This window comes from Chelonia mydas, chromosome 2, assembly GCF_015237465.2.
Source record: "Chelonia mydas isolate rCheMyd1 chromosome 2, rCheMyd1.pri.v2, whole genome shotgun sequence".
In the NCBI taxonomy this organism is placed as follows: Eukaryota; Metazoa; Chordata; order Testudines; family Cheloniidae; genus Chelonia; species Chelonia mydas.
In genome coordinates this window covers 248725979-248752325 of record NC_057850.1, presented here as the reverse complement: position 1 = coordinate 248752325, position 26347 = coordinate 248725979, and the positions used below count along the sequence as shown (strand labels likewise).

At 45.7% G+C, this 26347-nt stretch overlaps 1 protein-coding gene across 1 annotated transcript in view; it reads left to right on the top strand.

The window, feature by feature from the left end:
- Positions 1 to 26347, top strand: part of LOC102931751 (sodium channel protein type 5 subunit alpha) — a 123511-nt gene that overhangs the window by 1232 nt on the left and 95932 nt on the right. The window contains 1 exon segment of the mRNA XM_043541608.1: positions 24119 to 24413. Coding sequence (XP_043397543.1) covers positions 24171 to 24413 — 243 coding nt within the window. The 5' untranslated portion in view covers positions 24119 to 24170.

Sequence of the window (26347 nt, the reverse complement as noted above, 5' to 3'; positions counted from 1 at the left end):
AAAGGGAGATGCCAACAGGTTGTGCTGAAAGGAGACATATTGAGCTTGAGGGAGGTTACTAGTGGAGTTCCTCAAGGATTTGTCTTGAGACCAGTCTTATTTAATACTTTCATTAATGATCTTGAGACCAAAAGTAGGAATGGGCTGTCGAAAGTTGCTAATGAGACAAAGTTGGAAGGCATTATCAATACAGATGAGGATTAGAATATTATAGAGGAAGAACTAGGTGACTTTGAGGCCTGGAGTAATAAAAATGGAATGAAATGTAACAATATAAAGTACAAAGTCATGCAGTCAGGGACTAATAAGAATTTCTGTTATAAAATGAGTGCTTATCTGTTGGAAATGATAGAGGAGAAAGACTTGGGTGTATTAATCAGTTGCAGAATGACTGAGCCACCAATGTTATATGGCCATGAAAAATGAAAATGCAATCCTACAATGTATCAGGTGAGGTATTTCCAATAGAGATAGAGAAATATTAATGCCATTGTACAAGGCACTGGTAAGACCTCATCTGAAATATTATGTACAATTCTCATCATCCATGTTCAAGAAAGATGAATTCAAACTGAAAAAGATACAGAGAAGGGCTATGTGGATGATCAGAAGAATGAGGAGTCTACCCTAGGAGAGGAGACTCAAAGAGCTTGGCTTGTTTTAGCCCAGCAAAAAAAAAACCCAAATGCTGAGAGGGGATATGATTGCTCTTTATAAACACATCAGGGGGTAAACCAGAGAGGAAGAAGAGCTATTTCAGTTAAAGGACAGTGTTAGTGTAAGAACAAATGAGTACAAATTGGCCATGAATATATTTAGGCTGGAAATTAGATTTCTAACCCTCCAAGGGGTGAGACGCTGAGACAACCTCCCAACAGAAGTAAGGCAAATAACCTAAACTACTTTTAAGATGAAGTTTGTTAAGTTTATGAACTGGGTTATATAATGGGGTTGCCTGCAATAGCAGGGGACTGGACTTGATGACCTGGGAGGCCCCTTCCAGACATATGTTCTTACTTTAGGGTGGATTTTTTTTTAATCAGAAACTTAATTCAGTCTCTGTTTTGTTTGTCAAACCAAAAACACTTAATTGGGAGACTTGGATGATGATGATTAGTGATTGTGGTTTTATCAAGATGACCTGCAGGGCAGTGACTCCAATGAGCCCAACATTGGTGGAGAAATAAATTAAATAATGGTGAAGCCAAGAGAAAAGTGTCTGAGAATAAACTGGATAGGTGGTGGGATTTGAGCGGGAAAGTGAAGATAAAGTCTTGAAACACATCTAAGTGACAGACGCACATCTCTTTCCTTTGATTGAGTAGGAGGGATTAAAGGTCTCCGACTGGCCACACTATCAGAGGCTCGTTCACCTGCACATCTACCAGTGTGTCATGTACATTGGCCAAACTGGACAGTCTCTACGTAAAAGAATAAGTGGACACAAATCAGACGTCAAGAATTATAACATTCAAAAACCAGTCGGAGAACACTTCAGTCTCTTTGGTCACTCGATTACAGACCTAAAAGTGTCAATCCTTCAACAAAAAAAACCTTCAAAAACAGACTCCAACGAGAGACTGCTGAATTGGAATTAATTTGCAAACTGGACACAATTAACTTAGGCTTGAATAAAGACTGGGAGTGGATGTGTCATTACACAAAGTAAAACTATTTCCCCATGTTTATTCCTCCCCCCCACACACACACTGTTCCTCACACGTTCTTGTCAACTGCTGGAAATGGCCCACCTTGATTATCACTACAAAAGGTTTTTTCCCCCTTGCTCTCCTGCTGGTAATAGCTCACCTTAAGTGATCACTCTCCTTACAGTGTGTATGGTAACACCCATTGTTTCATGTTCTCTGTGTATATAAAATCTCCCCACTGTATTTTCTACTGCATGCATCCGATGAAGTGAGCTGTAGCTCACGAAAGCTTATGCTCAAATAAATTTGTTAGTCTCTAAGGTGCCACAAGTACTCCTTTTCTTTTTGCGGATACAGACTAACACGGCTGCTACTCTGAAACTTGAAGACTTTCAGAGCTGACTGTTGTTGTATCTTGGTTCATGGAGCTTGTGTGCATTTCATAGTCTTAAGTGTTTTGTACTGCTAAATCCTGAATCGTTTTTCAAATGTTGTGATTTTTAACTGAGATTATTCTCTGGGATAAGGGAGATCAAATGTTTGTTTTTAGTCTTCGCTTTTTGCCTAGGATAAGTAAGGCAGGTGGAGAACTGGCAAGCTGGCAGCTTTCATTGTCTTATCAAATCACATTTAATGCAAAATAAGACCTTCATAGATTAATTCTGCTTATGAGTTTCAGCTTCTTTAAGAAAATGAATTTTAAAAAATGAGACAGCCAAATTACTAAATAATACAGGATAGAATTTGATACAATTTGTGAACTTTTTCCAAGTTGTGGTTCAAAGTTTTCAGTCTTCGGATGATCTTCTGTAATTTTTTTATAATTGATCAATCAGATTTAATTCAGAGATCATTTAAAATAAGGGTATTAAACTCTTGTAGGCTTAAGGTTTCCTCATTTTTTTATTGATTGTTTTTTCTGGGGTTTATTCTAAACAATGTATGGCATTTTAGAAGTAATAATTAAATTTCTCTCTGCTTTGAGGAAAATTAGTTCTCTTGGCACAGCTTAGAGTAACCTCAGGGCTAAGGATGGAAAGATCTTTGACATGTATACTAGATAGTGACTTCAGCCACAACAGTGCAAATCCAGAGTAACTCCATGACTTCAGCAGAGTTACACTGGGTTTACACTTCAGCGTAACTAAGACCAGAAGCAAGCTTCTTGTAAACTGCTACAAATAGGTAGGCAAAATGGGGTGTGTTAAAGACAGCATGGTATTTTCAACTATTAATTTCTTTGTTTTTCACCTTACTTTTTACCTTTAAAAAAACTCCTCATTGTTTTTGCTGATACAGACTAATGCGGCTACCACTCTGAAACCTATACCTTTAAAGTTATTCTAATGTGTTGTTGTATTAAAATTTCTTTTTTTAAATGGGAGAACTAAAATAGTCTTAAAATATAAAAATTGTATTGGTTTGCTTTAAAATATATTTTAACTGCATTAATATTAGACTGTCAATTTGATTTGTTCATTTAAAATGATCAGAGTTTCATGGAGTACAACAACAAAAAGCCTAATCTGCATCTTTGAATTGCTCTGTCAGTCCTAATGCTGTCATACCCTGCTTCTGGAAGATCCTGGTCAGATGGCCTAGAGCCAGGGCCGTCCCTAGGGGGCTGCGGGGCCTGGGGCGGAAGTGACGAATCCGTCACTTCTGGAACCAACCCGTCACTTCCAGTACAAACTGCTCCGGGCGGCAGGTAGGGGAGGCTGGGGGAGGCAGTACCTCCCCAAACAGCAGGCGTGGCTCCGTCCACACTCTGCCTCCACCCCCCCCCCCCCCACCCCCCCCCCCCCGGCCCTGCTTCAGCGGTGCTGCTGGGCTCCAGGGAGCTGGGACCATGCCACCGGCCTTCCCTGGGGAGGCTGCAGTGCCGCTGTGCCACCCATGCGCACCAGCCCACAGGGCCCCCCAAAGCACGGGGCCTGGAGAGGTTGCCCCAATTCACCGTACCCTAGGGATGGCTCTGCCTAGAGCACTGGTTCTTGACCTATTTACCATTGTGGGCCGCATATGCAGCTCTCTCTGTGTTGTTTGCGTCCACACAATAGATATACTACCTGTACATCTACACACACAAAAAAAGGTTTGGTATTTGTTACATGAGAGCAATAGGATTCAAATCGATAAATAACCTTTCATTTCAACATGGGCAAATATCTATTGAGAGCATTTTAAATTAGCAAAATAAGTCAACATTAACTGTTAAAAGTAATAAATTTTACTGTATGTATGCCATAGATGGCATGGCATGATGTATTCCCACCCTGACTTCTGCGCTGCGAGGCTAAGCGCCCAGAGAGCTCGACTGCGGAGCCTGCCTGCAAAGGTGGAGAGCCCTGCCTAGTGCAGAGCTCCCCCTGCCCCCAGCTAGAGACTGCCCCCCATGCATCCAGTTCTCCCACCCAGGAACTGCCCCCAACCCCTCCCCAGGCTGCCCCCCCAGCCAGGGAATGCTCTCCATCACCCAAATACCTTGGGACTATCTCCCCATCATCTAGACCCCACCCCCACAACACTGGGTTGGAACATATGCCTGCTCAGCACTCCAGGGACTGCCCCTCCAGAATCCAGTCCACCTCCCAGGGACTGCCCCCCAGCATCCCCCATCAACTGCCCTGCCCTCCAAGGACTCAACCTACCCATCCAGGGACTGTCCCCAATGGTGCAAGTGGAATCCATTTCTTACCGGTATGGGGGGCACGTGACCTCTTCATTGGACCCTCCACATGACTCTGCCCTGTCCCATCCCCATGATCCACCACCCTTACTTGGTGGGGAGGCTCTGTCCTCCTGCAGTGACTTTGGAACCGCAGTGGCGAAAGGAGCAGAATGTGGGGCCACCAGGAGGCCCCACGCCCGCAGTGCCTCTGGCGCAGCTCCACCACCCCAGCCCTTCCATCCAGGGTCTCCTACGTCTGTACAGCCAGCCTCGCTGGAGGACAGGGCTGGGGGCAGAACAGTAGGCATGCCAGAGGAGCTGCCGCTGTGGGGCTGCCCGGTGGCCCCACGTTCTGCTCCTTTCCCTGCTGTGGTTCCCAGGAGAGCCCTGTGGTTCAGGGCTCTCCCGGGAACTGCAGTGGGGAAAGAAGCAGAACACCAGCAGCTCTTCCGTTGGCTGAGCTGTTCCACCAGACAGAGGAGACGCAGCTCCATGGAAGGGCAGGGGTCAGGGCTGGGGTTCTGCTCCTTTCCCCAATGGGAGGGGCAGCAGGGAAAGGAGCAGAGTGCTGGCAGCAACTCTGGCAGCTGTAGCGCCCCCAGCCCTGTCCTCCAGCGGGGCTGCTGCTGGGAACCAGAGGAGATGCGGCTCCGTGGAAGGGCAGGGCACGGGGCTGGGGGTTCTGCTCCCTGTAGTTCAGGGCTCTGCCAGGAACCGCAGCGGGGAAAGGAGCAGAACATGGGGCTACCGGGCAGCCCCACACCCTCAGCTCCTCCACAACTGTCTCCACAACTGTCTCCTGGGATATAATTGAATAATTTTGAACTGTATATTTTTTGAATCCTGTGTGTGTATTAAATACTGATAAGTTTTTACTTAGCAAAATTTTAACTACCTCAGAACTCCCCTGAGTGAAAACTATTTTAGAAATGCTTCTTCTCCCATTGAAGTCAATACGAGTTTTGCCACTGTCATCTGTGACAGCAAGATCAAGCCTTTACTTCCTGTGTAGCACCTAACAGTTGCTCAGAGGTCAAGACATTTGTACAAAAATCTGGACCAGAAAGCATACTTTGGCTCGGATTCCCAGCTCTGGCCAAGGCACCATCAGCAGGGATTCCAGGGTCCTTTTTGAACCCTACCCCCAATTTTAGGCCAGCGAGGCCCTGCCTTGCCTGGTCCCTACCCATATATTAGAATACTTTTGCACTAGCTGCTAATAGTCCTCAGGAGAGGATAATGTAACAATATTCACTTATATTTAAAGAATTTTTTGCATTTTGAAGGATGTTTGCTCTCCCTTCCTCAAATATGTTAATAAAGTCTTCAACAAAACAACATTAACTGTGAGGAGGCATTTTAAATTGGTTTTTTAAAAGCCTTTGAGACTTGTAGACTTTTATGGAAGCATTTGTGCTGATGAACATTTGTGGAACATTTGGCAAATAGCAAAGCAAATATTGTATTCCCTGTGTGCATTGCACAGAAATGGTGTCATTTCATAGATCATTCACAACTCTCATTATCAATACCACAACATCTGAATTATCCTGAACAACAAATATGGGTTTGGACTTTAATACATCAGAGCAGGTTTCATTTTAATTTCACCACATTACAGGCTGCACTGATTTCAAAGTTGTAAAGAATAAAAATAAAAAGAATGTTCAATATACTGGCCCTGATTCAGGAAAGCACTTAATGCTTTCCAGAATAGGAATGTATTTAAGCATGTACTTACGTGTTTTTCCTAAACTGGGGCCACGGGCACACATCTCATCCCAATACATTGGTAATTAAGAGCTTTTTTTCCAAACAAATTCTTCTGTCCAGAACTTTTGATTTGATTTTTTTCTCTCTTGGTTTTGTGCCTGACTCTGTACAGTCTCATCTTCCTAGCCTGGTGTTAAAGGCTACAGTTCTAGAATGAAATGCAGCCAACTTTCAAAGAAACTGAAATGGTGAAATAGTCATATTAATGATGACCAATAGGGCTGTTTTGGAACACAAGATCTGCAGTTTCTTTACCAGAGCAATTGGTCAACACTACCAGAATATACTGGGGAATCTTGCTGTGGTGTATTGAAAACTATGTTAAAATTACAAGCTGTCACTTTAAGTTTCAAGGTGTTTTCTGGTCCTCTTTACAGGCTAAGGGTCTCTGTAGGGAATTACGTGAGCTGGGTTTTAAGCAGTTAGTCTGCAAAGGGCAGGCTCAGGCCCGTCCTAGACCTGCGAGAACTCAACATGTTTGTGAAGAAACTCAAGTTCTGCATGATCTCTCTGGCCTCCATCATCTCTTCATTGGATCCAGGAGACTGGTATGCCACCCTCGACTTGAGGGACGCATACTTTCACATAGTAATAACTCCGTCCCACAGAAAATACCACTACCAGTTCACAGTCCTCCTGTTCGGCCTGTTGGTGGCACCTCGAGTGTTCACCAAGTGCATGGCAGTCGTGACTGCATTTCTGTGCAGGCAACAGGTGCAAGTGGTCCCGTACCTCAACGATTGGCTGATCAAGGATCAATCCAGGGCTCAAGCGGAGGCACAAGTCGACTTTCAGATTGACATTCGATGAACTTGGCCTTCTTCTCAATATGGACAAATCGATTCTGTCCCCGGTTCAGTGGATAGAGTTCATAGGGGTGGTACTAGATTCGACACAAGCCAGGGCATACCTCCCGGAAGCAAGGTTTCAGGCTCTGAATGACATCATTCGAAGTCTCAGGCAGTTTCCCACCACCACAGCAAGGAATTGCCTGAGACTGCTAGGACACATGGCGGCTTGTACCTATGTAGTACAGCATGCCAGACTCAGACTTCAGCCTCTTCAGTCGTGGTTGGCGTTAGTGTATCGGCCAGTCCGGGACAGTTTGGACAAGATGGTAACCCTGCCTCGCCTGGTAGTAGACCCCCTCCTGTGGCGGCTCGACCCACAAGTAGTATGTGCAGGCGTCCCCTTCACCAGCCTTCAGCTCTCCCTCTCCCTAGTGACGGATTCATCATCTCTGGTCTGGGGAGCACATTTGGGAGAATTCAGAACACAAGGCCTCTGGTCTCAGGTGGAGCTCCCTCTTCACATCAGTGTCAGAGAGCTGAGAGCGGTGTATCTGGCTTGCCAGACTTTCCGAGCCCACTTGATAGGGAGATGTGTATCAGTTATGACAGACAACACCACAGTATTGTTCTATATCAACAGAGTGGGGGGGTGCACATTCCTCTCCACTGTGCCAGGAAGCCCCCATGCTGTGGTACTTCTGTGTAGAGCATTCAATACATCTGCAAGCATCGTACCTCCCGGGAGTGCAGAACGAGTTGGAGGACTACCTCAGCAGGTCGTTCCACGGCCTCGAATGGTTCCTTTGCCCAGATGTGGCAAACTCAATCTTCCATCAGTGGGGTTTTCCCCAGATAGACCTGTTCGCCATGCGACGCAACAGGAAGTGCCAGCAGTTTTGCTCTTTCCTGAACCACAGCCTGGGCTCCATCATGGACGCGTTCTTCCTCCCATGGGGAGGCCGTCTCCTATATGCGTTCCCGCCCATTTCCCTCATTCACAAGGTGCTCTTCAAGATACGGAGGGAACAAGCTTTGATGATATTGATAGCTCCATCCTAGCCCTGCCAGCACTGGTACTCATCACTCCTGGAAATGTCCGTGGAAGCCGCAATCACCTTGTCACTCTTCCCGGACTTAATAACTCAGGATCACAGCCATCTCCAACACCTGAACCTCGAGTTTCATAGATTCATAGATATTAAGGTCAGAAGGGACCATTATGATCATCTAGTCCAACCTCCTGCACAACGCAGGCCACAGAATCTCACCCACCCATTCCTGCGAAAAACCTCTCACCTATATCTGAGCTATTGAAGTCCTCAAATCGTGCTTTAAAGACTTCAAGGACTTTAAAGACCGCACAGCATAGAAGCTCCATTGATGAACCCAATGGAGCTCTCGTGCTCAGACCTCGTTAGACAAGTCCTCCTTGGCAGTAGGAAGGCTTCCACCAGAGCTACCGACCTTGCCAAGTGGAAGAGATTTTCAGTCTGGTAGGTGCAGCACCATTCGTCCCCAACACTCACCTTCGTGCCACTTATGTTAGACTATCTCCTTCCTCCATCTCAAGCAGCAGAGGCTGTCCAAGTTATCAATAAGGTTTAATTTGGCTGCCATCTCTGCCTTTCACCAAGGAGCAGAGGGCTGCTTGGTCTTTGCTAACCCTACGGTTTCCTCAGTCGTTTCCTTAAAGGTCTTGACAGGCTATACCCACAGGTCCGACAGCCGGTCCTGGCTTGGGATCTCAATCTGGGCCTTTCCAGACTCATGGGACCACCCCCTGAACCTTTGGCAATGTGCTCCCTGCTCTATCTGTCTTACAAAGTAGTGTTTCCGGTAGCGATAACCTCGGCCAGAAGGGTATCTGAGCTCAAGGCCCTGACATCAGAGCCCCCTTACACTGTGTTCTATAAGGACAAGTATCAGAGGGGTAGCCTGTATCCACAAAAACAACGAGAAGTCAGGTGGTGCCACCAGACTCCTCGTTGTTTTTATAAGGACAAGGTTCAGTTCAGACCCCACCCAGTTTTCCTCCTGTAGGTTGTCTCCGAGTTTCACATCAACCAGGATGGCAGGGAGCAAAGGCTTCACTCGTTGGATGTCTGCAGAGCGCTAGCCTTCTACATCAAGAGAACGAAGCCTTTCCGAAAGTCAGTCCAGTTATTTGTGGCAGTGGCGGACAGGATGAAAGGTCTTCCTGTCTCTTCTCAGCGAATTTTGTCATGGATCACGTCTTGCATCCGTGAGTGCTACAACCTGGCGAAGATGCCCGCTCCTCCGATCACTGCACGCTCTACCAGGGCTCAGGCCTCTTCAACGTTATTCCTGGTGCAGGTTCCCACCCAGGAAATCTGCAGAGCAGCGACGTGGTCCTCCATACATCCTTTCACCACACACTATGTAATTACCCAGCAGGCCGGAGATGATGAGGCCTTTGGAAGAGCAGTGCTCCAATCAGTGGACGACTCTGACCCCACCTCCTGAACATTGGCTTGTGAGTCACCTGATTGGAATGGACATGAACAAGCACTTGAAGAAGAAAAAACGGTTACTCACCTTATGGTAACTGTTCTTCGAGATGTGTTGTTCATGTCCATTCTAATACCCACCCTCCTACCCCTCTGTCGGAGCAGCCAGCAAGAAGGAACTGAGGGGGTGGTGGGCTGGCAGGGCACTATATTGAGCACCATGAAGGTGCTACTCCAGGGAGCGCCCAGGACGACCCAACAGATGCTGCTATGGGAAGAATCTTCCAGCTACTGTGCACGTGCGTGTGCACGCACCAGATTGGAATGGACATGAACAACACATCTTGAAGAACAACAGTTACAAGAAGGTGAGTAACTGGCTTTTTTGCTGACATAAGTGGTAGTGTAGACATAGTCTATGTGGTCAAAGGCCTTTTCGGCATCTAATGAACTAATAGCTAAAGGTTCTTTAGAATGTCTCAAAGCAGCAATAATATCTATCAGTTAACACAAATGATCTGAGCCATTTCTGTTATACAGGAAGCTTATCTGATTTTTCGTATAAAGTGAGAGAACTTTTTCATTGCAAGAGCTTTAGCTAAGATCTTGGTGTCACTGATGATTAATTTGATGTTGGCCTGTAATTACTACGTAGTGCAAGTCTTTCCCAGATTTAGGGAATAACTGAAATTAAAGCTTCTCTTTGAGTATGTGGGAGCGTTTCCTCATCCTTGGCCTCATTGAACATATTCAATAATCTAGGGGTTAAAATTTCCCAGAACTTTTTGTAAAATTCAGTAGGAATCCATCTGCACCAGGAAACCTTCATTTCTTTTATATCCCGGAGCAGTTGTGCAATTTCTAGAGGTGCATCTGAACAGTCAGATCTCTGGGAGGGACAATCCAATAAAACAGCTATTTAGGGCTTCTTTACTGATTTCCTATTCAGCTAAGTATAGTTTTGAATAAAGCTATTGAAATTGTTTGTTAATATCTGACTGTGTTGTATATAATTTATTGCTACAATCTTACTTTGTTAGCTTCAAACAGAATAAAGCAAACTCAGCCTTGTGGGACAGAAGGTTGTTGATTTCATATCTTAGGTTGATGAGAATTTGGAGTTTCTTTGGGAAGGGTGCAAACATAGTCTATATACAAGGTCTTAATTTCCTTTGCAAGGGTATGAATTCTATGATCTCTGCATTTCTTTTTAAAGGTGGCAAAAGAGAGGATATATCCTGTGATGAAGACTTTACAGTCTTCCCAAACTGTTGCATCCATTTGGGGGCAAATGGAATGTTATTGATTGGAGAAAGGGAACAGCAAGAGGGAACTGCCAGGCAATAGAGCTTCAAGGAAGGAACATGTTATCTGCTTCTCAAGAAAGTAGATTTGCTACGTCTTGATAGAATTAATGGAGAAAAAGAAACAAGAAAAGAACGTAGACTGGACAATTATCCAGGTTATGAATATGGGCTGAATTCACCCTTGGCATAAGTGGGCGTAAGTTCCCATTGACTTCAGTGGGAGTTGGATCTGCTTACACCAGCATTGAACCTTGTACATTTGTTTTTTTTAAAAAATATTGTCTCTCTTGCAGGTTAAAGTTAATAAGTAAGATGTAAGCAGAGTCAGGATGAGCTCCATCCTGACATCTGGTGGTGAGTTGTGGCAAGTTGTGGAAAAGAACTTCAGGGGCTGATCTCATTTGCATAAGCACACCCACCCCACCTAGCATGAGCCCATAGCTGCCCAAATGGTCACTTTGGCTGCTGTGGGATCCCCAGTTTCTCTGTTATTGGGGCAGGAAGAATAAATTGTTATTATCCTGATTATGTGAATCAAGGACAGTGGAACTGTACTTGGTCTTTTGTTATGATGGAGGGACTCACCATCAACTAAGTAGCACTCGCTAGGCAAGGGACATGGGTTCCAAAACTCAGTGAATTGAGAGAGGCTGGGGACAGGTATTAATACCTGGTGGTGTGGGGTCCCTGGTGAGGGCCTTACATGCTAATTGTACTTCCTCCTTTTTCCACTGTGGAATATCAGAGCTAATTTTGATTCCATTAGGAGTCTAGTTACAGGCTGCTGAGCTGAATTCACTTTAGGCCAATGGTGCACCAGCACTGAGGTTCCCCTACTACAGGCTGAAATCACAAAAGAGCTAAACTTATTAAGAGCTGAAATCACTGAGTGTTGTGTTAAGTAGTGGGGGAGCCTGAAGATATATTGTGGAGCAGTTTGCGGGACAGCTGGCAGAGCAGAGCGGCTCTTGGAGCAGAGCTGCTCGTGGGACAGCTGGAGCAGAGCTGCTCGTGGGACAGCTGGAGCAGAGCAGAGTGGTTGGTGGAGCGGAGCAGTTTGTGGGATGGCTGGAGCAGCTCATGGGGCGCGGCTGGCAGAGAGGAGCGATTTGTGGGACGGCTGGTGGAGCGGAGCCCCATGGAGAGGTGGGGCAATCTGCTTTGGACCACGTAAGGTGCCCCTTAAACCTCCTGTCATAAATATAAAGGGAAGGGTAAACACCTTTAAAATCCCTCTTGGCCAGAGGAAAAATCCTCTCACCTGTAAAGGGTTAAGAAGCTAGGATACCTCGCTGGCACCTGACCAAAATGACCAATGAGGAGACAAGATACTTTCAAAAGCTGGGGGGAGGGAGAAACAAAGCCTCTCTCTCTGTGTGTGTGATGCTTTTGCCGGGGACAGAACAGGAATGGAGTCTTAGTAAGTAATCTAGCTAGATATGCCTTAGATTCTGATTTCTTTAAATGGCTGAGAAAATAAGCTGTGCTGAATGGAATGGATATTCCTGTTTTTGTGTCTTTTTGTAACTTAAGGTTTTGCCTAGAGGGATTCTCTATGTTTTGAATCTAATTACCCTGTAAGGTATTTACCATCCTGATTTTACAGAGGTGATTCTTTTCACTTTTTCTTCTATTAAAATTCTTCTTTTAAGAAACTGAATGCTTTTTCATTGTTCTTAAGATCCAAGGGTTTGGGTCTGTGGTCACCTGTGCAAATTGGTGAGGATTTTTATCGAACCTTCCCCAGGAAAGGGGGTGTAAGATTTGGGAGGATTATGGGGGGAAAGACGTTTCCAAACGGACTCGTTCCCAGTAACCGGTGTTAGACGTTTGGTGGTGGCAGCGAAAGTCCAAGGGCAAAAGGTACAATAGTTTGTACCTTGGGGAAGTTTTAACCTAAGCTGGTAAAAGTAAGCTTAGGAGGTTTTCATGCAGGTCCCCACATCTGTACCCTAGAGTTCAGAGTGGGGAAGGAACCTTGACATGGTGGCAGAGCTGTGGGATTAACTTGAAATCATTTTGAGATCGGTTTGAGATTTTTTTGAACCAGAAGCACAGATTTGAAAAGAAAATATTTTTTTTCCTTTGGGCTGCTGGAAAGCAGGTTTTAAACTGAAAGCAGTTAGAGTTTTTTTTTCTCTGCTTTGGGGCCAGAGCAGAGACAAAAGGGAATTATCTTTTGTGAGCTGGAGTTTTCTCTACCTAAAGGCAGGGTAGTTAACCTCCTGCACGGAAATTCACCAGCCTTCACAGACGTGAAGAAGTTTTTTTTTTTTAACCTAAGAGCAACTAGAGGGGTTTTCTGCCTATTTGCCTGGAGACAAAGGTGTTAGGTTTTTTTTTTTTTTTTTTTTTTTTTTTAAGGATTTCTCTGTAGGCTGACAATCGCTATCAGAGAACATAGGTATCCGGAAAGCACAGCAACATTTTACAGGCCAAGTTTTTTGTCTTGTTTTGTTTTCTTTCTAACTCTCGAGTGTAAAGTTAGTTAAAAACAGAGGTTAGGATGACAGACTCCACTGTTCAACAAAAGCTGGAATTAGCCAGATTTGAGGCTGAGGAAAAACAAAAGAAACGAGAAAGACAGATAGAACTCATGCGGATGAAAATGGAGGAGAAGGAAAAAGAGAGGAAGCATGTGGAGGAGGAGAAGGAAAAAGAGAGGAAGCATGTGGAGGAGGAGAAGTAAAAGGCAAAGGCTCAGCAGAATATACCAACAAACCCTAGCAATCCTTCTCCAGGTACCACTTCCCATCCCAGAAAATTCCCCACCTACAAGGCAGGCGATGATACCGAGGCCTTCTTAGAAAACTTTGAAAGGGCCTGCCTTGGGTACAGCATCTCTACAGACCAATACATGGTAGAGCTGAGGCTGCAGCTCAGTAGACCCTTAGCTGAGGTGGCGGCTGAAATGCCTAAGGAACACATGAACCAGTATGAACTGTTTAAAATCAAGGTGAGAGTCAGAATGGGGCTAACACCCGAGCATTCCCGTCGGTGGTTCAGAGCCCTAAGGTGGAAACCAGACATGTCATTTACCCGACATGCCTACCACATTGTGAAACATTGGGATGCCTGGATATCAGGAGCAAGTGTTAAATCTCCAGAAGATTTGCCCTTCCTAATGCAAATGGAGCAGTTCTTAGAGGGTGTTCCTGAGGAAATAGAAAGATACATCCTAGATGGGAAGCCCAAAACTGTAATCGAGGCGGGGGAGATTGGAGCCAAATGGGTGGAGGCGGCAGAAAAGAAAAAAACTGGTCGCAGTTGGAGTGGATACCAGAAGGGACAATCACAGACCATACCCTACTACCGGGGGCAGCCCAAGGCCCCAATTACCCCACAAGGAACCCTCCAGACACCTTATCGTCCCTCCACACTGTTCTCCAGCAACCCACCTCGCCCCAGTGACCCGTCAGCTGGACGATGTTTTAAATGTAACGAGCTGGGGCATGTAAAGGCCAACTGCCCCAAGAACCCCAACAGATTACAGTTCATTGCACCGGAATCACACCGGAGGTCCTCAGGCCCAGATACCTCCCAGATACCCTCAGAGTGGAGGGAAACTCTGAGTGTGGGTGGGAAAAAGGTCACCGTGTGGAGGGACACCAGAGCACAAGTGTTGGCTATCCATGCTTCCTTAGTGGACCCCAATTTAATCGACCCAGAGATCCAAGTGACGATTCAACCCTTCAAGTCCAACTCTTTCAATTTGCCTACAGCCAAGTTGCCTGTCCAGTACAAGGGCTGGTGAGGAACGTGGACTTTTGCAGTCTATGATGATTATCCCATCCCCATGCTGTTGGGGGAGGACTTGGCCAATCGCCTGAAGTCAGCCAAGAGGGTGGGAATGGTCACCCGCAGCCAGGCTAAACCAGCTGTCAAGCCTAGCTCTGTTCTGGAAACTTCTACCAGGACCCGGTCAGAGGTGATGGACCCGGAACCCAGGCCAATGTCTGCAACAGCAGTAGTGGATCCAGTCCCAGAGACCCAGACAGAGCCAGTCCCAGAACTGGAACCGGCGGAACAACTAGCACCAGACCCATTGCCAACACTGAACCCAGTACTTGCAACCCCAGCACCAGAGGGCCCCACCGAACCTGAACCGGCAGCAGCCGATAACCCTGCACAAGAGGCTCAGCCGGAGCCTGAATCCCAACATAGTGCACCGGCAGAGAGCGGTTCACAGTCAACGGAAACAGCCCCATCCCCTACATCGCTTCCAGAGGGACCAAGTATAGGTCCACAATCCAATGAGGAACTGATGCTTCCAGCATCAGGGGAACAGTTCCAGACCGAACAGGAAGCAGATGAAAGCCTCCAAAAAGCTTGGTCGGAGGCATGGAGCAACCCACCGCCTCTCAGCTCTTCTAATCAATCCAGGTTTGTTGTAGAAAGAGGATTTTTATACAAGAAAACTCTTTCTGATGGACACCACAAAAACTGACATCCTCAGAGATAGTTGGTAGTTCCAACTAAGTACCGGGCCAAGCTCTTGAGCTTAGCCCACGATCATCCTAGTGGCCATGCTGGGGTGAACAGGACCAAAGACCATTTGGGGAGGTCATTCCACTGGGAGGGAATGGGCAAGGATGTTTCTACCTATGTCCGGTCTTGTGAGGTATGCCAAAGAGTGGGAAAACCCCAAGACCAGGTCAAAGCCCCTCTCCAGCCACTCCCCATCATTGAAGCTCCATTTCAGCGAGTAGCTGTGGATATTCTGGGTCTTTTTCCGAAAAAGACACCCAGAGGAAAGCAGTACATACTGACTTTCATGGATTTTGCCACCCGATGGCCGGAAGCAGTAGCTCTAAGCAACACCAGGGCTAAAAGTGTGTGCCAGGCACTCGCAGACATTTTTGCCAGGGTAGGTTGGCCCTCCGACATCCTCACAGATGCAGGAACTAATTTCCTGGCAGGCACTATGGAAAGTCTTTGGGAAGCTCATGGGGTAAATCGCTTGGTTGCCACTCCTTACCACCATCAAACAAATGGCATGGTGGAGAAGTTTAATGGAACTTTGGGGGCCATGATACGTAAATTCGATAATGAGCACTCCAATGACTGGGACCTAGTGTTGCAGCAGTTGCTCTTTGCCTACAGAGCTGTACCACATCCTAGTTTAGGGTTTTCACCATTTGAACTTGTATCTGGCTGCAAGGCTAAGGGGCCATTACAGTTGGTGAAGCAGCCATGGGAGGGATTTACACCTTCTCCAGAAACTAACATTCTGGACTTTGTAACCAACCTACAAAACTTTCTCCGAACCTCTCTAGCCCTTGCTAAATAAAACCTACAGGATGCTCAAAAAGAGCAAAAAGACTGGTATGATAAACATGCCAGAGAGCGTTCCTTCAAAGTAGGGGACCAGGTCATGGTCTTAAAGGCGCTCCAGGCCCATAAATTGGAAGCGTCGTGGGAAGGGCGATTCACGGTCCAGGAGCACCTAGGAGCTGTTAATTATCTCATAGCATTCCCCACCTCCAACCGAAAGCCTAAGGTATACCATATTCTCTAAAGCCCTTTTATTCCAGAGAATTAAAGGTTTGTCAGTTTACAGCCCAGAGAGGAGATGACACTGAGTGGCCTGAAGGTGTCTACTACGAAGGGAAAAGTGCTGGTGGCGTGGAAGAGGTGAACCTCTCCATGACTCTTGGGCATATGCAGAGACAGCAGATCCAGGAGCTGTGCACTAGCTACCCCAGGACTGACTGAACGGGCATACCACTCCACTGACACAGGTAATGCTCACCCAATTAAAGTTCAACCTTACCGGTGTCTCCTCAAGCTAAAACTGCTATAGACCGGGAGTTCCAGGATATGTTACAGATGGGGGTAATCCACCCCTCTGGCAGTGCATGGGCATCTCCAGTGGTTCTAGTTCCCAAACTAGATGGGGAGATACGTTTTTGCGTGGACTACCGTAAGCTAAATGCTGTAACTCGCCCCGACAACTATCCAATGCCGCGCACAGATGAACTATTAGAGAAACTGGGACGGGCCCAGTTCATCTCTACCTTGGACTTAACCAAGGGGTACTGGCAGGTACCGCTAGATGAATCCGCCAGGGAAAGGTCAGCCTTCACCACCCTTGTCGGGCTGTATGAATTTAATGTACTCCCTTTCGGGCTGTGAAATGCACCCGCCACCTTCCAAAGACTTGTAGATGGTCTCCTAGCAGGATTAGGAGAATATGCAGTCGCCTACCTTGATGATGTGGCCATATTTTCGGATTCCTGGGCAGAACACCTGGAACATCTACAAAAAGTCTTCGAGCGAATAAGGGAGGCAGGACTAACTGTTAAGGCTAAGAAGTGTCAAATAGACCTAAACAGAGTGACTTACCTTGGACACCAGGTGGGTCAAGGAACTATCAACCCCCTACAGGCCAAAGTGGATGCTATCCAAAAGTGGCCTGTCCCAAAGTCAAAGAAACAGGTCCAATCCTTCTTAGGCTTGGCTGATTATTACAGATGATTTGTACTGCAATACAGCCAAATCGCCGCCCCACTGACAGACCTAACCAAAAAGAAACAGCCAAATGCCGTTCAGTGGACCGAAGAGTGTCAGAAAGCCTTTAACCAGCTTAAAGCGACACTCATGTCTGACCCCGTGCTAAGTGCCCCAGACTTTGACAAACCGTTCCTGGTAACCACAGATGTGTCCGAGCATGGTGTGGGAGCAGTTTTAATGCAGGAAGGACTGGATCAAGAATTCCATCCTGTAGTGTTTCTCAGCAAGAAGCTGTCTGAGAGGGAAAGCAACTGGTCAGTCAGTGAAAAAGAATGTTACGCCATTGTCTACGCTCTGGAAACGCTACACCCATATGTTCGGGGACGGTGTTTCCACCTGCAAACCGACCATGCTGCGCTACAGTGGCTTCATACCACCACAGGAAATAACAAAAAACTTATTCGGTGGAGTTTAGCTCTCCAAGATTTTGATTTCGACATCCAACACACCTCAGGAGCTTCTAACAAAGTGGCTGATGCACTCTCCCGTGAAAGTTTCCCAGAATCAACTGGTTAAAATCGTCCTTGAGATGTGGAAAATATTGTTACTCTTTATATACTTGGTAGTATATTTAGAGGTGCATGTGTCTTATTAACTCTGTTTTTTCCTAGAGCTCCAGGAAGAAATCCCAGCCTTGACACCCCCCACCCCCCCACCCAGGTGGGAGGTAAAACTCTGCAGATACTTTCGAGCTCTGGTGCTGCCCTCACCAGGGACAGAGAGTTTTGGGTTGTTGGACTTTGGGTGTCTTTGGGTTGCTGGACTCAAGAACCAAAGGGAAAGGACATGCCCCAAATTGCTTGGGGTCGGTTTTTTTTGCTCATGGGTTGTGTTGTGAATCCTCTTGGTGGTGTTTCCCCAATATAATGCCACATTGTTTCTCTGTGATATTAAAAGGCTTTTGCTACACTCAGATTGTGCTTGTGAGAGGGGAAGTATTGCCTCTTAGAGGCGCCCAGCGGGAGTGGTATATATTTGTCCCAGGTCACTGGGTGGGGGCTCGAGCCGGTTTTGCATTGTGTATTGGAATGGAACCCCTAGATACTGAACCCGGCCCTTGTTGCTGCCAACTCTGATGGGCAGAAGGGTTACAAATATATCAAACAGCAAATAGGTATTCAGCAAATAGGTATTCAGGTATTCACTCCACCTCTTAAGAACATAAGAAAGGCCATAGTGGGTCAGATCAATGGTCCATCTAGCCAAATATCCTCTCTTCCAACAATGGCCAATGAACAAAACAGGCAATCATCAAGTGATCCATCTCCTGTCATCCATTCCCAGATTCTGGCAAACAGGTTAGGGACACTCAGATCATGGGGTTGCATTCTTGCCCATCCTGGCTAATAGTCATTGATGGACCTATCTTCCATGAACTTACCTAGTTCTTTTTTGAACTCTGTTATTGTTTTGGCCTTCACAACATTCCTTGGCAATGAGCTCCACAGGTTGATAGTGCGTTTTGTGAAAAAGTAGTTCTTTATGTTTGTTTTAAACCTGCTGCCTATTAATTTCATTGAGTGACCCCTAGTTCTTTTATGTGAAGGAGTAAATAACATTTCCTTATTCACTTTCTCCACACCAGTCAATATTTTATAAACCTCTCTCATATCCCCGCATAGTTGTCTTTTTCCAAGCTGAAAAGTCCCCAACTTTTTAATCTCTCCTCTTATGGAAGCTGCTCCATACCCCTAATCATTTTTGTTGCCCTTCTTTGTACCGTTTCCAATTCTACTGTATGTTTCTTGAGATGCGGTGACCAGATCTGCATGCAGTATTCAAGGTGTGGACGTACCATGGATTTATATAAATGCATTATGATATTTTCTGTCTTATCATCTGTCCCTTTCCTAACGGTTCCTAATATTCTGTTAGCTTTTTTGACTGCTGCTGCACATTCCATGGATATTTTCGGAGAACTATCTACAATGGCACCAAGATCTATTTCTTGAGAGCTAATTTAGACCCTATAAATTGTGTGAACAGTTGGGATTATGTTTTCCAATGTGCATTACTCTGCATTTATCAATTTGAATTTTATGAATTTCATCTGCCATTTTGTTGCTGGGTCACCCTGTTTTGGGAGATCCCTTTGTAACTCTTTGCAGTCTGCTTTGAATTTAACTATCTTGAGTAATTTTGCATCACCTGAAAATTTTGCCACCTCGCTGTTTACCCCCTTTTTCAGATTATTTATGAATATATTGCACAGCACTGATCCTAGTACAGACCCTTAGGGGACACCACTATTTACTTCTCTCCATTATGACAACGGACCATTTATTCCTACCCTTTGTTTCCTATCTTTTAATCAGTTACTGATCCATGAGAGAACCTTCCATGATTTCCCTTTACAAAAGCCATGTTGAATCTTCCCCAGCAAATCATATTCATCTATATCCACTGCATAGTTGGGTGTTCATACCCTGCCTGGGAGCCTAAAAGACATATATACGGGAGCCTCGTGAGATATAGTAATAGTACCAATGCCACAATCAGTGACAGAATTTGTCAAGTCCTTGTGCTATTAAGAAATAATCCAATCTTGAATATGTTGAATGAGCTTCAGGGAAAAAAAAATCTTGTCTCTGGCTGTAGGATTTCCCAAACTCCACACATTTCATAAGCCTAAATCAGCCTGTAGCGAGGGGGCGTGGCCTCTCTCAGAAACTGACAAGTGGGAACGCAACATGCCCCCTGCTGGGCCGAACCGGGAAAGTCACGTCTGGCTCGCTGGAAGAACAGGGCGGGAAGGGGAGGCACAAAAGTCGGGCCCTGCAGTTCAGTTTGGCTAGTATCACCACAGGAGGCAGATGCATCCCGCCTGCTGCAGGAGCCCACAGAGGAGCTGCCAGGGCTGCCTCCTGCGGACTGGCTCGAGTTCCCAGGACTGCTGGCCAACCAAGGTGCTGAGGTGCTGCTGGGGCTCGCCGCCTGAGGACTGGCCAGATCTCCCCTGGCTCCCGCCTGATCAAGACGCCAAGGAGCTCCTGGGGCTGCTTCCTGCAGGCTGGCCAGAGCTCCCCGAGATGACGGATGCAGGTACACCTGAGCGGGAGTGGGAAGCAGCCCAGGGAAACCAGGCAAACGTCTGGTTGGGAAGTGGCCTGAGACCAGGTCAGCGTGTTGCGGGCGGATCCCCACTGACCCAGTGGCAGAGCACTCTGCCTCTGTAAGGGCCCTGGGCTGGGACGTGGAGGAGTTGGATGGGCCCTTGTCCCCCACTTCCATCCCACCTGGGGTGGCAGTACTCTCCCTCCTTAGGCTAAGAGGCCTGTGTTTCTCTGTCACCCACCAGAGCCAGGATGACAGGCTAGGGTGGCGTTCATACCTGACTGAGCCCCTAGTTTGTTTGCTGGGTGCCGGACCCCGGCCGGCGCCCGAGGCAGCTTGCTGGGTGCCGGATCCCGGACGGCACCCGAGGCAGCTTGCTGGGTGCCGGACTCTTGACTGAGCCTGGGGTTCACAGACTGCTGAGTCGCTCTGCCCTGATTACAGGTCAGAGCCTACTAACTATTGGCTGGTGTACTGTTCTGCCTGGCCGGAGGACCGGAACATTAGGTGTAGCTAATTCCTCCTTTCGAGCTCACCTTTGCAGGCACATGACAGCGAGTGGGCATGGCCTCCCTCAGAGACTGACAAGGAGGGATGGCCATGCAGCTTACACAGCCATGTATGTATGAAGTGTTAGTGTTTCTATGCAGAGATGGAGATGATTTATGAAGAACTGGGTCTAGTTTTGCTAAAATCTCGAACTATAATAATAGGATTATGGCCACGTTATTTATATTTGAGTTTCAGAGCTCAAGCAACCTACATCTACCTCGGCCACAGAGCTGTATAACAATATTGCCAGCAGTGAACTATTACTACTGCTCATTGGGGTAAGATGTGTTTTACTGTTTTCTGATTGACAGCTCTCTAATTAGTCCCATATTGCTGTGAGGCAGAATGCTATAGCATGGAGTAGTACAGATGCTCTTCCCACTTCACTTTTGAAAATGGAAATTAGGCTCTGCAATCACTTAGGCACTTTTGAAAATGTTACCCTCTGTGGATAGAAGATTGCATTACTTTTATCTTGCTTGTTGACTCTTTGCTCGCATAACCTAATTAAGCAAAAACCCATAACAATATGTGCATTGTGTGCTATTGGTTCATGCCTCAGAGGCACAGTGAGTTAAGAGCTTTCAATTTTAGCTTTTATCAGAAAAATACCTCAAAATGCCTTTAGTTTTACATAACCAGTATTGACAAAGGGGGGGTATGTATAATATTTTGTGTTACATATGTTTTAACTAGTTTTACTGTGCTTTCTGGTTTATCTTTATCTCTTGTAGTGTTTGTTTTCTTTTTCTTTTTGTTTTTTAAGTGCCTGGAAAGCCAAAATTGATGTTGCAAGGGCAGCTGGACCTAGGTAGAAAAGCTGAATATACCCTCTTTTCCCTCTTGAGCCTACCCCTTTTCCCTCAGCACTCCCTACTCTGTGCTGACAGCTTAGGTTGCCTTTACATTTTTGCTTTGTATGCCCATTTTACAGGAGATGGAGATAGAACACTGGTATCAACTGGTTCCATGGCAACTGGAGTTTGGCAGTTGGGCTCTGACTGTTAGTTCTTAGAATGCCAGACCCTTGCTGTCCATCCATCCGGGGGAAATGGAATCAGATTGGAGGGAAGGGACAGCAAGAGGGAACTGCCAGGCAATAAAGCTTCAAGAAAGGAACCTGTTATCTCCTTTTCAAGAAAGCAGATTTGCTACTCTTTTTGGTAAACTTAATGGAGAAAAAGAAACAAGAAAAGAATGTAGAATCAACAAATATGCAGGATAGGAATATGGGCTGAATTCACCATTGGCATAAGTGGACCTAAGTTCCTATTAACTTCAGTAGGAGTTGGATCTGCTTACACCAGGACTGAACTTTGTCCGATAAATATAGGAAAACAGGATACACAGAAAGAAAAGGCGTACTTGTGGCACCTTAGAGACTAACCAATTTATTTGAGCATAAGCTTTCGTGAGCTACAGCTCACTTCATCGGATGCATTCCGATGAAGTGAGCTGTAGCTCACGAAAGCTTATGCTCAAATAAATTGGTTAGTCTCTAAGGTGCCACAAGTACTTCTTTTCTTTTTGTGAATACAGACTAACACGACTGCTACTCTGAAACCTGACAGGATACACGGAGTGGGTCTTGTGCATTTTCATCTCTCAAACACGGGTACCGTCAAGAGGCTATATGGGAAAAGGAAACAATGGCTTTAAAGAAACAAACAAACAATAGAATAATTTACAAAGTGGTTTGTTGTAAATAAAAGAAAGCCATGTGATTTAAATGTGTGGTTTTTGGAGACATTCTGTACAGTGTAGACCAAGGCTAAAACCGAGGGTTATCTGGCAGTAGCAGTTCTTCGCACCATTGTCCAGCAGCTTTATGATCCTGTATCAGAACACTAATATCACCCTACAGGTTGTAATCAACTCCAGGATAAGTTCTTGTGAAAAATTTCCATATAGCATTTGTCACAAAGTTCAGTGTGAGGTAGTGGGACCCAGCAGGCTGTGACTCAGTTCTCCATACCATAAACGTGGGACTGCTTGGCTGTCCCTTCGTTGGAGAGTCTGACTTTTGGTGGTGGTGGGTAATAACTAGAAAATGGCATGAAAAAATGCAATCATTGTTTGACAACACTGAAAATGTTATTGTAATTGTAATAGAGTGTGCTCTTTAGTTTGTAACATCATATTCCTATCTGGTCATTGCTGCTGGAAAATAAACCTATTAGCTTTCTAGTATTTGCAGTGATTAAAATGGATTTTCTTACATAGGAACTTTGACTTTTGTAAAAAAAGATAAGTTATTTAAGCTGGGAGGGGGCATTTTGGGGTTTTTTGGTTATTTTTGGATAATTGGTCTTGCTCTAGTTACCACACAATGATATCAGAGATGCTGCATTGTTTCAAATGCTTTCTTAACTGTTGGTAGATGTTGTTATTATTGGTAACCTTCATAGCTATAGCACTTGGAAGAAAATCATTCATTTCCTGTGTACTGTTATGCTGCATCTTTTCACGGCATCTTGCAAAGCCTAAATATTCATCCAGGGTTTCTTTGTGGGTCTGAGCACAGTGGAGAGGGTATCTATTTTTGTGGAGTTGGGGGTGTTCTTGAACAGTGTGTTTTCCTCAATTGTTTTGTAATATGTACTTTAGCTATTGATGTGGCATGTGCTTAGCATGTTAAGTACACTGCACAAAATGTATAGGTCTACTAATGAGTAAGTGTGAACAGTAAATAATGCTGTTCAATTTGGTTACTTTGTTTCCATGTTAAGATCACTGGATAATTCTAGGTGTAATGTATTTTACATTTTAGAAGTATCCAGGTACTTTTAAGTTAGATGTATAAGACTTCCTTTCTTTTCCCTTTCTGTTACTTCTCAAGGTTGTAAGAGTTACAAGTACCATGGAGGCTATGCCTTTAATCCTAGCAGGGAGCTCTTTGCAGCACTTATCAATAAAGATTCTAGAGAACGTAACTGACAGATTTCAAGAAAAATAATGTTTAGTCCTCCTTGGCTGGATGGACTGTGGCTGAGATGCAAGGCCTCTAGGGTATGTTGAGAGTTTCAAGGAAGAAAAATATATTAGGAGGAGCTCATAGATGTGGTTGATCATTCCTAGATCTCTGGAAAATTAGTCTGATCACCCACAACTCCATTTCATCTATAATATATTCCTAAATCCTGCCAGTTACATGTAATCTAAAAATAAAACCCTGTAACTTATCAATTAGGAATATCGTGCAATTTCCCCCCAATTTTTCTCTAAGGCTGACTGCTACAAAACGGGGAACACTTATAAAACAATTGGAAAGCTAAATGAGATGGTTTGTCTCTGACAGCTTACTTTTTTGGTAGTCACTTATCTTGATACTTCTTTTTAGTTATTTCCACTACTAGGAGTAAAATCTACTGCAGGAGGAAAAGGATGAAAAGATGGCTGACTTTTCACTACCGTGTTCTAACCACTTCCGCCAGTTCACGCGTGAATCTTTGGCTGCTATTGAGAAGCAAATTGCTGGCTGTAAGAAATATGAAGACCACCAACCTAAAGAGAAACCTCGTCCCCAACTTGACCTGCAGGTTTTCCAAAAGCTGCCTACTCTCTATGGCAATCCTCCTCAGGAGCTTGTTGGGAAACCACTGGAGGATCTTGACCCTTATTACAATGATCACAAGGTTAGAGACAGCTTATGCCGAGGGATCTGATTTCATCCCTCCTTGATCATTTGTCAGTAGGGAGCCTTTTCTGGTTTAGGAGTCAGAGAGATAAATTTGGCAGTGCTTTCTTTGAATGATTATATTAAGACAGTTGTATTCAATCAAGTTATAATAAAAAAAGACATCATACTTTGATCACTAAGTGATCATGTAATAAAACCTTAGTTTTAAACTCTACTAATCATAGAGAGTGAAATTCATCAGCATGAGGCATGTGCACCATTTACATCGGGGTGGGCAAACTTTTTAGCCCGAGGGCCATATCGGGGTATGGAAATTGTATGGCGGGCCAGGAATGCTCACAAAATTGGGGGCAGGGGTGCATGAGGGGATGAAGGTTCCGGCTGGGAATGCGGGCTCTGGGATGGAGCCAGAAACGAGGATTTCAGGGTGCGGGAGGGGGCTTCGGGCTGGGATGGAGTGTTGGGGTGCAGGGGGGGGCATGAGGGCTCTGGCTGGGGGTGGGGGCAGGGGGATGAGGGGTTTGGGGTGCAAGAGGCTGGAACCTAGGGGTTCAGAGGGCGGGAGGGGGGATCAGGGCTGGGGCAGGGGTTTGGCGTACAGGGGTGTGTGTAAGGGCTCCAGCTAGGGGTGTGGGTTCTGGGGTGGGGCTGGGGATGAGCGGTTTGGGGTGCAGGAGGGTGCTCTGGGCTGGGACCAAGGGGTTCAGATGGTGGGAGGGGGATCAGGGTTGGGTCGGGGATTGGGGGCGGGCACTTACCTCAAGCAGCTCCTGGAAGCATGTCCCCCCTCCGGCTTCTACGCGGAGGCACAGCCAGGTGGCTCTGCACACTGCCCTGTCCGCAGGTGCCATTCCTGGCCAATGGGAGCTGTGGGGGGCAGTGCCTGTGGATGGGGCAGTGCGCAGAGCTGCCTGGCCACGCCTCCGCATACTACGTAGGAGCCAGAGGGGAGTCAGGCTGGGAGCGATGTGGAGCGGGGCAAACCCCCGACCCCACTCCCTGGCTGGAACCGAGGGCCGGATTAAAAGGTCTGATGGGCCGGATGTGGCCACCCCTGATTTACATCCTGCTTAAGCCCTCCAAATAGCGTTTAAGTGGGATTTAGGAGGTATATGTTACCCCTCTACACAAGGATGAATGTCACCCACACTGAATATAACATAGGACAGAGAATATAAAAATCTGTTGCTGCATGATGAGTGAAAACGGAGTTATTGGATTTTATCTAAAGTATCTTTAAGCTTATTAGACCTATATGTGGGCTGAATCAAAGCCACTCCATTACATGCAGCTTCTCTCTCTATAGGCTGTTAATAATCAGAACCACTTAATACAGTCTGTTTTCCTATGTTACAAATTTTAATAAGGAAATACTGCCCCTAAGTATACATTTTTTTTTCAAAACCACCAGTTCTTCCAAGTTCAAAATGATTTCTAGAATATATTTTAGCTTTTAAAACATGAACCCAGCTCTCTCAGACCCCAGGCTATTGGCTAGGGTGCGTTCCCTAACCCCCAGACTATTGGCTATACTAGGATGGCTTGCTCTAATTCTCTTTGTTTAAATAATTAAATATCATTGGCACCGAGACTTGTGTCCATGTCTCATGCATTCCAGATGGGTGCCATGACCACTGGGCAATAAAGTCAGTCTACTTTTAGCCCAAATACTATTTAATAATTTCTACAAAGTGGAACAGCTCCATCAGGAGTGAGTGAGCAAGGGAGACAGGCTGACTGTAGATGCATTGTTAGGACATTCTACTCAAAGCTAGAGAGGAGGAGAGGGAAATTCCACCCTGGACCTGAGACACTTTCCTAATTAAAGTTTTGTTGAAACAACTCTTTGCATGAGAAAAGTTTCAGGTTTGACAAATCCACATTTTTCAATGAAAAATTGTTTTGTTGAAAAATTCCTGACCAGCTCTG